We start from the raw sequence: 12603 nt of genomic DNA, 5'->3' as shown, positions 1-12603 counted from the left end.
TTTCCCCCCCCCGTCATCTCCTCCCACCTCCCCTGCCACTGCTCCCAGCAGTCTCTTTACTTGACCACACTGAGTGTTTTGGGGTTGTTCAAAGCATGCCTGGTACCCGATGAAAGCAGCAGTTGCTGGTTTGTGCCCACGCAAAAATGGAGGACCGGGACACAGTCACCGTACAGGTCAGGACATCGCTGAGGGGACAGTTTGTAGTGCCTCTGGGAGGGCCAGAGGGGACTGGAGAGACTGTGTTTTCCAGGATTAATCCAGCTGGCAATGGATGTTCTAGAATGTCTCCATGACTGGCATTGAAGCTTGATATATAATGATTTATTAAATTAAATGTAGCAGAGTGGAGCATGCATGCACTTTATTTGCGAGAAATGTTGAGGGTTGGAGAATTGAAAACAGAAAATGTTCTTTTCAAGGGCGTGATTTTGGGTCTTGTCTTGTAAACTGTAGAGCCAGCCAAACAGCGTTACACTAAACCACAACAACACAACACCACGCCACATCATGTTGATACCACGGTTTTGGTCCAGTCTGGGCCAGAGGTGTCTGGGCCAGAGAAAGCACTTGGGCAGAACGATGAGAAGCACACATACACACACACACGTACACACACACACCACACACACACACACACACACACACACACACAAAACCTGTCTGCAGTAATCTCCACAGAGAGCCTTCGTTAATCAGTGCTCAAGTGGATTGGAGTGATTATTTACTCCTACACCGTGGTTGTAATTGGGACTTTTACATAACCAGACAGCGTGATCCTGGCTTGCCTCATGAATTGACTTGTTTTGTACGAAATAGACTACACTGCATTGATCTAGAGTATGTGTTTAGAATAGCTTGATTAGTTAGTTGTATACAGTGTATTGTATGTATATAGCGAGCTAAATACAGTACATTCCATCACCTTAAAGATGTAGTGTTCCATTGGCCAGGGAGGTTGAATAGTGTAATATGGCAGGTGTCATGGACTACATCCAACATGGCCGACAGCTACAGTTTGTTGTGTTTGTATTCCAGTCCTCTCTCTGGTCATACTTAATGGCCTCCAGCCATACAGTATCACCCCTCCAAAAGAGGTCCGTTGGCTTAAGGCTGCTCTGCTCTCCTATTAAAACTGCTGTGTCACCTGCACCTGTCATCACTCCCCTGTCTGTCTGTCTGTCTGTCTCTCTGTCTCTCTGTCTCTCTGTTTGTCTGCCTCACTCTGTCTGCCTGTCTATCTGTCTCTCTGTCTGCCTCTCTATCTGTCTGTCTGCCCGCCTGTCTGTCTGTCTGCCTCCTTCTGTCTGTCTCCCTCACTGTCTGTTTGTCTGCCTCTCTATCTGTCTGCTTGCCTGCCTGCCTGACTGTCTGTTTGTTTGCCTGTCTCTCTATCTATCTGTCATTCTGTCTCTCTCTTTGCCTGTCTGTCTGTCTGCCCTTCTGTGTGTTTGTTTGTCTGTCTGTCTGCCTCTCTCTCTCTCTGTCTGTCTGCCTCTCTCTGTCTGTCTGCCTCCCTCTGTCTGTCTGCCTCCTTCTGTCTGTCTGCCTCACTGTCTGTTTGTCTGGCCTCCTTCTGTCTGTCTGCCTGCCTGTCTGTCTGTCTGACTCTCTATCTATCTGCCTGTCAGCAGCTACAACAATAGCAGCAATGGGAAAGATGGATCAGATCAGGTCTGGAAGAAATTAGGTCAGTGCTTCACACACACTGGCTTTTACCACCATATCCGTCCATAACATCTGCCACCTGCCCACTCAATGACTGAGAACTGAGGTGGCAGTTTTATTACTCAATAGTAAAACACTTATGTATATTGAATCCACATAAAGCCCAACGAAAATGGTGGCTTTCTCCTCAACTGTCTTTATGCATGGGCTAGACAGTGCCAGTCCTGGGTTAGGGTTAGGGTTAGGGTTAGGGTTAAGGGTCCCTTTGGGCTGTTTTTCTCTCAGCTTGTGCCTGGTAAGCCCAGCCCCAGAGGACGCTCATTTTTCCCACAGAGAGAAAGAGCTGCTCTCCTCTCCTCCACCACGGCTCTGCCGCTGCTCTCCCTCCAGAACGTGGGAACAACGTCCCCTGCCATGGGCCTGCCTGCTCCCAGAGTCTGTCTGTCGGTAGCGCTGGGAGACTGATTGAGTGTGTTTGGTTAGTTTGTTTCGGGGGGGGGGTAAATATTCAAACTGAAGAGCATTCTGTCATTGACCTAAATCCCATGTCACTGATGCCCTCGGATCCCTGTTGTCCCTGTTTACCTCAGCGTTGCCTGGCGACTGAGTGTTCTCTGGTGTATACGTGTATACGTGTACTAAGTGTATTTAGGAGTAGCAAACATACTGTGCACCTGAGACACACGTACTTTACATACCTCACAGACGTGTAGCCGGTGAAGTCATCGTGATACGCTTGATGGGAGGTTTTGGGTTAAATGCGGTTGACCTCCAGAGGTAACGTTTACCTAAACCTCATGCGACCTTTGTACTTCCTGATCCCCTGTCAGTAAGCAAGGCCCTCTGACGTTCCTGTGAAGGAAGGACGTGTTTATCACACAGTACAGGTGTCAGTCCCGCCTGACTCAGTGTTATTTTACCCTTTTAAAGTCACGTCTGACATTGTATTGTTCCAGTTGAATGCGTCAGCAGAGGGACCCAGGGCCTAGGCCCGTCTGGCTCTTGGCTCGGCTCCGGGAGGTAACAGTGAATTGGATGTGGCAGGCTGCAGTCCAAACAAAAAGCCCAAACATCGTTCTGGACTCTCGCAGGCACAAAACGCTGGACTGTTTGCATTTTTGCGCGGTCACAGTTTATGCGTAGCAGGATCTTTCAAGGTTTGCCCTGTCAAGCTGTTTGAGTCTGCGAGAGTTATTTACCGAGTGACCCTTTGGACCTCGGGGAGAAGTCCTCGACTTTCTTTCTTGTTTACTTTGTGGAACACTTATGTTCTGCGCATGTCCTACTTTTTTTACGTCCTGTATGTGTGCCATCGTGGCGTTGTTTGTACCGCGGTTCCAGAGACATCGTCTCTGGTGTGTCTGTTCCACTTCTGCATGTGTTTGTTTGACTGGAGTCGTTAGTGTAAATACATTGTTTAGATGAAGACATTTTCAGCCATTCGGAACACAAATAGCTCTCTGCACAAAGCGCTGACTCATCCTTAAAAATGCATGATGTCACTGTAGGAGACTGATTGTGTACAGGTTGAGGGTGTTTTGTTCCCCCAGAGTGCCTGTCGCTAAGGTTTTCCAAAGGAATGTCTATTTTTGTAAACGGCAAATAATCGTCTCCAAAACACTCATAAATAGTTTTTTTTATTGTCTCAGGCTTGTAACAGATCAAACAGTGCTCGTTTTCTCTGGGGTCTCTCCAGATACAGGTCAACCAGCAGAACTCCACATACACACACACACACACACACACACACACCCTGAGCTCTCTGAGTCCCTCTCCCTCTCTCTCTTTCTCTCTCCCTCCCTCCCTCTCTCTCTCTGTGTTCTCTTCTCTCTGCTTGTTTTCCTCTCTTTCAGCCATGCGTTCTTTCTCTTCTGCATTTGGCAAGTTGAAGCATTGATATGCGTCTCTGATGGATCATTCATATGGTCTCCATCTCTCTTTCTGTCCCTCCCTCCCTCCCTCCGTCCCTCCATCCATCTTCCCTTGTCGTTGTGGAGTGACCTCCAACAGCCATGCGCTGGCTCCTCTCTGCTATCAGAGGAGGGAGAGTCCACCATGGTCATCCTGACCTCCACACATACAAGCAGGGTCAGCCAGGCGGTGTTCTCACACACACACACACACACACACACATACTGAACACATAAACACACCCTGAACACACACACACACACACACCGAACACACACACACACACACACACACACACACTGAACACATAAACACACCCCTGAACACACACACACACACACACACACACACCGAACACACACACACACACACACACACACACACGCCACAAAGGCATGCACTCTGTGAGAGTTATATAACGAACATAGAATATCAACAGTAGGCCGATCCACTAGCGTCTCGTTCTGTTCCTGTTTCCGAGCGGCCGCATTTCATTCATCTCCGTCCGTTAACGTTGACCTCGTTTAGTCTAGACCCGCTAATCCACTCTGGCTAATCTGCAAGTCTATTAGCTTGACCGTAGCCAGCTTTAGCTACACCGAGGGGTCACTTGGCTAGCTCCTCCCGTCGGGTCTCTGTGTGTGTGTGTGTGTGTCAGTGAGTGAGCGCTCCTCTGGGGGCCAGAGGACACAGCGTTCCTGTGACGCTAACCAGGCTAATGTATATAAAGTGTTCCTGTCTGCGGAGGGAAGAGAGGGAACTATCCAAACAAGCGTTCGCATTAGTGTCAGCGTCCGTAGCGTCCCGATGATAGAACGCCGCGCTCCTTCCCCAGAGGACGGCGTTCAGGGGTGAAATATGTCTCTGTGGCCGCGGCCTAGATAAGAGGCTTACCGGAGGATTTAGGGTTTTACGCCAGAGGTGGGAGAGGGATACAGGGGCTCAAGGTGCACGGCTGGAAGCTTGGAGGACCCCGGGAGAGACCAGGCCGGCCCACTGCTGCCTTCCGACAGGCGAAAGGGGGGCGAGCGGCTGTGGAGGGGGGGGAGGGGGGGCCTCCTTCTGCAGGGTGGAGAGAGAGAGAGAGAGAGAGGACCAGACACTGTACACAAACAAACCAGCATGTCGCTGGAACTACCACCACTTCTAACCCTAGTGTCTCCCTCCTTCCCTCCCTCTCTCCCTCACTCACTCACTCACTCCCCCACGCTGCCCCCCCCCCCCCCCATTATCTCCCCCACACTCCCCCACATTGCTATTTCTTCCCCCCCATACTGATATCTCCCCCCTACTCCCCCACATTGCTGTCTCTTCCTCCCTCCCTCCTTCTCCCACGCTACTTTCTCTCTCTCTCTCTCTCTATCTCTCTTCCCCCAAGGCTCCTCTGCTCATTCCCCTGCCCTCGGTCATGCCTCTGCGGGGCGCTGGCCTCGCTGTCTGCCCGGTCCTTACCCCCCTGGAGGTGGTTCTGGTTCTGCTTCTGTTCTCCATTCCTGCCGGGTAGTATTGCCGCAGTAGGTGGCCTGCTGCTGTACTGTACTCATCCAGGCAGGAATGGAGAACACTGAGGGCTTCTCAGGCCTGCCTCAGTGTTGTCTTAGCATTGTGTCCAGGCTCAGAGGGAGAGAAATCAGAAGCTAATCTAATAAGAGGCCCGGGGCGTCCCTAAAGAAAGGCACATGGCCTGCAGACAGTGGCTGGGATGACGGGAGGGAGGGTGAGAGGGGGCAAGAGTGGAATAAGTGAGCGTAGTAGGGCTAGGGGGGGGGGGGGGGGGGGGGGGCGTGAGGAAGGTAGTGGTGTTAGGAGGGTTCGTTTAGAGGGGGTTCGGGGTGAGGAAGGGAGTGTGTGAGTAGGGTAGGTTGACGGGGGTGGGGGTGAGGAAGGGAGTGTGTTTGTGAGGAGGGTAGGTTGAGAGGGGGGTAGGGGTGAGGAAGGGAATGTGTGTGTGAGGAGGGTAGGTTGACGGGGTGGGGGTGAGGAAGGGAATGTGTGTGTGAGGAGGGTAGGTTGAGAGGGGGGTAGGGGTGAGGAAGGGAATGTGTGTGTGAGGGTAGGTTGAGAGGGGGTTGGGGGTGGGGGTGAGGAAGGGAGTGTGTGTGTGAGGACGGTAGGTTGAGAGGGGGGGTGGGGGTTAGGACGGGAGTGTGTGAGGAGGGTAGGTTGACGGGGGGGGTAGGGGTGAGGAAGGGAGTGTGTGTGTGTGTGAGGAGGGGGGGGTGGGGGTGAAGAAGGGTGTGTGTGTGTGTGTGTGTGTGTGTGTGTGTGTGTGAGAGTGTGAGGAGGTTGAGAGGGGGTTGGGAGTGGGGGTGAGGACGGGAGTGTGTGAGGAGTGTGTGTATAAGCAGTTTGGCGCAGTGTCTGAGCGTAGGGAACAGCCTTCATGGCTTTACCAGAGCACTGCACGTTTTCCTCCAGGCGACTGTACGCAAACAGCAGATGACCTGAGAGACGCTCCACAACTCTGCTACTGGAAAAACACCAGGCCCCCTGTTCTCCAAACTGAGAGAGAGGGGGAGGGAGGGAGTAATGGAGGGAGAGAGAGAGAGATGTAGAGAGAAAGAGGGTAACAGAGAGGTAGAGAGAGAGAGATGGAAGTAGAGCAAGAGAGAAAGAAAGAGGGTAAGAGAGAGAGATGGAGGTAGAGAGAGAGAGAGATGGAGGTAGATGGAGAGAGAGAGAGAGAGAGAGAGAGACATTTTTGGTGTGGGGTCTTTATGTGTTGAAAAACCTGAGGAGTGATTGATGGCGGTTGAAACCCCTGGCAGACTGAGCGTTATTTTCCTATTTTCACCGGGAGTTTTAACGGTTCTTTTACAAGCGGCGCTGACTGCAGCCCAGTGGGTTTGATGAGCGTCCGCACGCTGCTACCCAAACTACTGTCTGTCTTACAGCAACACAACAGCAGCAGATACTCAGCAGAATCTGGCCCTCTTGGCTGCTTCACAACCTGAGTCAGCTACTGGACCGTTCTGCCTAACGGCCGTTGACTGTGAAATCTCTCCCGTCTGTGTGTGTGTGTGTGTCTGTGTGTGTGTGTCTGTGTGTGTGTGTGTCTGTGTGTGTGTGTGTAGAAGCTAGCGGCCGGAGTGAACCAGTTTGCCTACACCTGTATCCAAGACCACCCCATCTGGACCAACCAGCAGTTCTGGGAGGCCACGTTCTACAGCGAGGTCCAGAACCAGATCCGGGCCCTCTACCTCACCGCCCCCGAGGAGAAGCTAGGCATCACCGCCAGGCTAAAGGTGAGAGAGAGAGAGGGAGGGAGAGAGGGAGGGAGAGAGACTGACTAAGTTGTTTAAGAGGTGTATGGGGTTATTGATTGGTGTTAAAGCATTGTAGTGTTCTATCAGACCCTTACCCAACACATGTTAACTATAACAACTCAACCATAGTCAACAATTCAGCCATGATAAGGCCTGTTAACAGAATGATATTATACCCTTTCTCTCTCTCTAAATATATATATATATATATAGTATATACCTGTCTTTCTTTCTCGTTCTCTCTCTCTCTCTTGGTCTTTCTCTATTTCTCACTCTCTCTCTCCCTCCTCCCCTCTCCTCCCACCTCCTCCCCTCTCCATCCCCCCCCCACCCTCCTCTCTCCCTCCCCCCCCCTTTCCCCCAGGACCAGGCCTCCCCCTCCTCCGCGGCCCCAGACGGCGATGCAGAGCGTACAGCCATGGCCCTGGCGGCAGGGCAGCTGCGGGCGTGGCCCGGCCTGGGGAAGGAGAAGCAGCTGGAGCTGGTGAAGAACGAGGAGAGCACGGTGTTCAGCCAGGCCATCCACTACGCCAGCCTCATGGTCTACCTGCTGGTCCCCCTGGACACCAGCAAGAACAAGCTCCTCCGGACCACCCCCACCGCAGACTGGGAGAGCGGCAGTAACAGCATTGTCACCAACAGGCAAGGAGGACGGGGGGGGGACAGGGACAGGGACACACACACACACACACGGTCCAGCAGCAGATTGATGTTCATGTTGGTGTATGTACCCCAGGCATGAGATCAGGGGGAAAAACATCCTCCGGTGAGGAAGTGTTTCCTAGGGCGAGGGTTCTTGGTTCTGGAGTGTGTCGTGGTCCGTCTAACAAGGTGATGATATGTGGTGGGAGGACATGGCGTTACTCGACTTACATGATACACTCCCTTCTCCGGCCAAATGGAGCACAGCACAGCAGACGTATCCTGCCTCACGTCCGCCCTGTCAGCTGTTCCATCGCTTTCTGCCTGGAGAAACGACCCGACTCTGCTCAGCTCTCCCCAAATCTCCCCAACTCTCTCCAGATCTCTCCAAATCTCCCCAAATCTCCCCGACTCTCTCCAACTCTCTCCAACTCTCCCCAACTTTCCCCAACTGTCTCCAAATCTCCACAACTCTCCCCAACTGTCTCCAAATCTCCACAACTCTCCCCAACTGTCTCCAAATCTCCACAACTGTCTCCAAATCTCCCCAACTCTCCCCAACTCTCTCCAGGTCTCTCCAGCGTTGATTGATTGGCGTGTGATTAGGGGGTGGTAGTGTGTTTAAAACACTCTGCAGGGGTGCACAACGAACTTTGACCTCCTCCACATAACCGAAAGAAACAAGACAGAAGTGAAAGAGACTCCCAGTGCTCTGCAGTCACGTAGTACCACGTTTTGGAAGCTCCCCTCATGCGGGGGGCTTTTCTCCAAAATGGAGGTGGGTCTGCCAGTCCGGTTTTCCGGAGATTCTCACTTTCTGTCTCAACTGTTGATGCACAGCAGCCCCACTCCTCTGCTGATTACATGCCTGTGGCTTTTACTGCCACAACAAGACCTGTCCTGGCTTGAGTAGTTGTTGTTTTTTAAACGATATGCCAGAAGAATTCAATGTTTCTTTATGAAACATTCTTGTTTTTCGCCCGTGTTTCGTGTTTCTGATGAAGAGGGGGCGGGGGGCAATGTCCACAGTCTGTTTATTTGGTTGTTATTTTCTCTGGTTCTTTTTTTGGTTATTGCCCCAGACTTGTTTTGTTTCTCACAGAAGACTTCTGGATCTGATCCGGTGTGTGTAAACCCGTAGGGAGGCTTACATCACTATCTTGTGTACTGCGGCCAAGAGACTGCGTGAATTAAGAGGGTCCTGGCATCGGTCCTGACCTCTCACCGGACCAGAACGCGGGTGTACCGTTCTCATCGACCGCAGACACACACTCCATATCGCCACGTCATCTCTGCTGTCTGCTCTCATGCCATGAATTAAGCCTAAAGTTTAACTCCTGTGTGTGTGTGTGTGTGTGTGTTGTTATGTTTTTGCTTTGGCAGTATCGCGGGCAGTGTGGCGGAGAGCTTTGACACAGAGAGCGGCTTCGAGGAGTCTGAGACCAGCGACGTGGCCAACTCCGTGACGCGCTTCATCGCGCGCTTCATCGACAAGGTGTGCACAGAGAGCGGAGTGACACAGGACCACATCAAGAGCCTCCACAGCATGATCCCAGGTAGGCCTTACCGGAAGCCTGCCTCCCTGGTGTAGGCGTAGGCTTTAGTGATTCTCCACCGTCTCTATGCTTTTATATCCATGTGGATATATGTATATCCAAGTCCACACTTCAGTGAAAAGATGATTGGGACAAAGGAGTTAGGACCTCAAGTCAACCTCATACAACCCCATGTGTCCTCATTCTGTCAGCTTTGTGAGGTAACTCTTAGCCAGCGTCCCCTTTTGGGAGCTGAAGGACGATTGGATGCGTATTCTGAGCCTACAGCACTGAGGCCTCTGAGAAGATTACCTCTTGACATGAGGAGCTGCCCTTTAAATCTGTTTACAATCTGTTTACATTTGCAGCTTGTGGGTTAGTTGTAAGTAGATGTGTGTGTGAGTGAGAGAGTGAGAGAATGCGTGCGTACGTGCGTGCGTGCGACACGGTGCTAATCCGCCGTGCCCTTTGACCCCCAGGCATTGTGGCCATGCAGATGGAGACTCTGGAGGCGGTCCACAGGGAGAGCAGGAGGTTGCCTCCCATCCAGAAGGTGAGTGCTGCCCTGCTCTGGCCCTGCTCTGGCCCTGCTCTGGCCCTTCCCTGGCCCTGCCCTGGCCCTGACTCTGCCCTGGCCCTGCCCTGGCCCTGCTCTGGCCCTGCCCTAGCCGTCTGAGGCTGCAGGCCCATTCACCAGCTCTACAACAACATGAAATGTCAACTGTTCAATCACTAACATCAGTATATCAGGCTATAACTGGCCCAGTAGTGTAATGTGTGTGTGTTTGTGTGTGTACACTGTGATGTGTGTGTGTGTACAACGTGATGTGCATGGGGCAGGGCCAGGCCTTGTGTCTGACATTCCTAGCTGAGAGAGCCACGTTAGACAGGTCCGCTGTGCTCGGTGCGTAAACAACAGGAGGAATGAATGACCCTGGTGAGACATCAGCCTCAGATTTACGACTAGTGGAGCTGGAGCTGTCCTCGTCTGGGGAACCTGCTACTGCTACTGCTTTGGCCGCTGCTTCGGGAGAGGGGGAGGGGGTGAGGGTGGGGGTGGGGGTGGGGGTGGGGGGAAAGGTAGCTAGCATTGCTTTGTCTGGACCTAGACTAGGAGGTAGTGTAGCGGTGTGCCTCGGTCCCTCAAACGCACCAGATGGCGTTGTTATGGAGACGCTCTAGGGAGTCTCCCTCTGGGCTGAGGCCCATCCAGCCTCACCCCAACCAGGACAACCCTCCTCCTCTGATCTCCTGGCCAGGCCCAAAGCACCCTTGGAGCAGGCAGGCCCGACCACACCTCGACCTCTGGTGATCCAGAGTTCCAGGCTGTTAGGCCCATCTGCTGCTCTTTAGGACTAGGACTAAGGGCTAGGCTAGGGCTAAGGCTCAGCAGTGGAGTTCAGATGTACAGGCCTCAGGCCAGCCTCAGAAAACGCCTCGAAACATGACTTAATGCTCAGCTGTTGCCGGCGCACGTTATTACTTTGGATCGTCTTGAGTCTCCTAAAGAATAGGAATCACTATGTCATCGTATCATGTCATCCATATGTTTCACATTGAATCATGCGAAAAGTGAATCAAAATGAAATTCAATTGCTGTAGCGCTGAGGGGAGAACCAGGCACAATGAAGACCTAAACAAATACTTGGACTATGACTCTTCACAGAGGACAAGAGCTTGTTGTTTTTGGCAAGGCAACAGTGGATGTCACGGGCGTTGGTAGATGTTGTATGAGGCTGAGTGTACGTGATGTGTGGAGGATGTGTGTTTGCGTTTTTGACGTGATGATGTGTGTGTAACGCGCTAATGTTGTTGAGGTGTTACATGATATCTGTGTGACTCGTTCAGGTCGGGATGTTGTTCTCTAATCTAATAATGATGTGAGTTAGTGTTAGACTGTGTCTGCGTCTGTGTGTGTGTGTGTGTGTGTGTGTGTGTGTGTGTGTGTGTGTGTGTGTGTGTGTGTGTGTGTGTGTGTGTGTGTGTGTGTGTGTGTGTGTGTGCGTGCGTTGTGCTCTTCTGTTGTGTTTGCTGCGTTCTGTCTGTGTAATGTCCACCCTCTTCCTCCCCTAGCCTAAGATCCTGCGGCCAGTCTTGCTCCCAGGGGAGGAGTTTGTGTCTGAGGGGCTGAGGGTGGTCCTGGACCCCGACGGCAGAGACGAGGCTACGGGGGGGCTGCTGGGGGGGCCGCACATCCTGCCAGCAGAGGGCGCTCTCTTCCTCACCAGCTACCGCATCATCTTCAAGGGCACCCCACACGACCCGCTAGGTAGGCCTACCTATCCCACAGCCAGGCACAATACTACACTAGCCTCTTAGCCTTTAGCATCGTAGCCTTTAGCCTCTTAGCCTTTAGCATCATAGCCTTTAGCGCCTTAGCCTTTAACATTGTAGCCTTTAGCGTCTTAGCCTTTAGCATCGTAGCGATTAGCGTCATAGTCTTTAGCATCTTAACGTTTAGCATCTTAGCGTTTCGCGTCTTAGTCTTTAGCGTCATAGCCTTTAGCATCTTAACGTTTAGCATCTTAACGTTTAGCATCTTAGCGTTTCGCGTCTTAGCCTTTAGCATCTTAGCCTTTCTCTATTGAGTAGACTTGTTAAGCAGCTTCTATATGAATACACCATGATTTTATGAGTATTATTTACTGTGTGAGCAGTAGGGGAGCAGGCGGTGATCCGGAGCTTCCCGGTCTCCACCCTGACCAAGGAGAAGAAGATCAGCATCCAGAACCAGCTGCAGCAGAACATGCAGGAGGGCCTGCAGCTACGGTCGTCTTCATTCCAGGTTACTACTATACACCACTTTACTCTGACTCTCACACACACGCACACACACACACACACACACACACACACACACACACACACACCAGAACCAGCTAAAGCAGATGATGCAGAAGGGCCTACACTATGCTTCCTTCCATGTAACAATACACCACTACTACACTACACTACATCGCCATGAGGATGTTTGTGATGAAGATGATGATGATGATGATAGTGATGGTCGTGATCCCACAGGGTTTCCCATTATTTCTCATTGACGTCCCTGAGTACACAACGTCCTCGTTTCTCAGATAATAAATACAAAGTGAGTCCAAGTGATTCCTCCTCTTCACTCTGAGCCAAATGGTCACCCTGCCAGGAAATGTACTACACAGCCGATTCAGAGAGAGAGAGCCCATAAACAAATGTACCAGTTGTGACATTTGGAGGGAAAAAGAGGAATGTATATGTTCCAGACTTCTTCCCTACATCCGGTGCGTGATATGAATTCTTTTTTTTGGGACGTTAAACATGTAACCGTGTATAATGTTATGCTGAACTGCATTCGAAGAAGAAGAAGAAGAAAAAAAAATGCAAGCGAGCACATGTTTTTGGTCTTTCACAATTCATGTCATGCTGTAAAGTTTTTATGGTTCATTCCTATCTTTTTAGTAACACGGATAATAAAACCGGGCCTGTTGGTAGGGAGGGGATCCTTTGGCCTGCTGGTGCCTATGTGGATGGGGGGCCGGGTGGAACTTGCTGTGCTAAGCCTGGCTCTGGCCGGGGTCTGGGCAGGATTAGAAGGCCTTCAT

The 12603-nt window shown here is 51.6% G+C and overlaps 1 protein-coding gene across 1 annotated transcript in view; it reads left to right on the top strand.

Annotated features, from left to right (window-relative positions):
- The window catches only part of sbf2 (SET binding factor 2), a gene marked incomplete at its 3' end in the record, with an annotated part of 89338 nt that overhangs the window by 62303 nt on the left and 14432 nt on the right, over positions 1-12603 (top strand). Inside the window, exons 18-23 of the mRNA XM_083690854.1 lie at positions 6654-6824; positions 7210-7487; positions 8871-9043; positions 9502-9575; positions 11096-11291; positions 11680-11807. Coding sequence (XP_083546980.1) covers positions 6654-6824; positions 7210-7487; positions 8871-9043; positions 9502-9575; positions 11096-11291; positions 11680-11807 — 1020 coding nt within the window. The remainder of the gene's footprint in view (positions 1-6653; positions 6825-7209; positions 7488-8870; positions 9044-9501; positions 9576-11095; positions 11292-11679; positions 11808-12603) is intronic.

This window comes from Argentina silus, assembly GCF_951799395.1.
Source record: "Argentina silus genome assembly, chromosome: 19".
NCBI lineage: Eukaryota > Metazoa > Chordata > Actinopteri > Argentiniformes > Argentinidae > Argentina > Argentina silus.
Note: the sequence above shows the minus strand (reverse complement) of the source record. Positions and strands in the feature narration are given on the sequence as shown.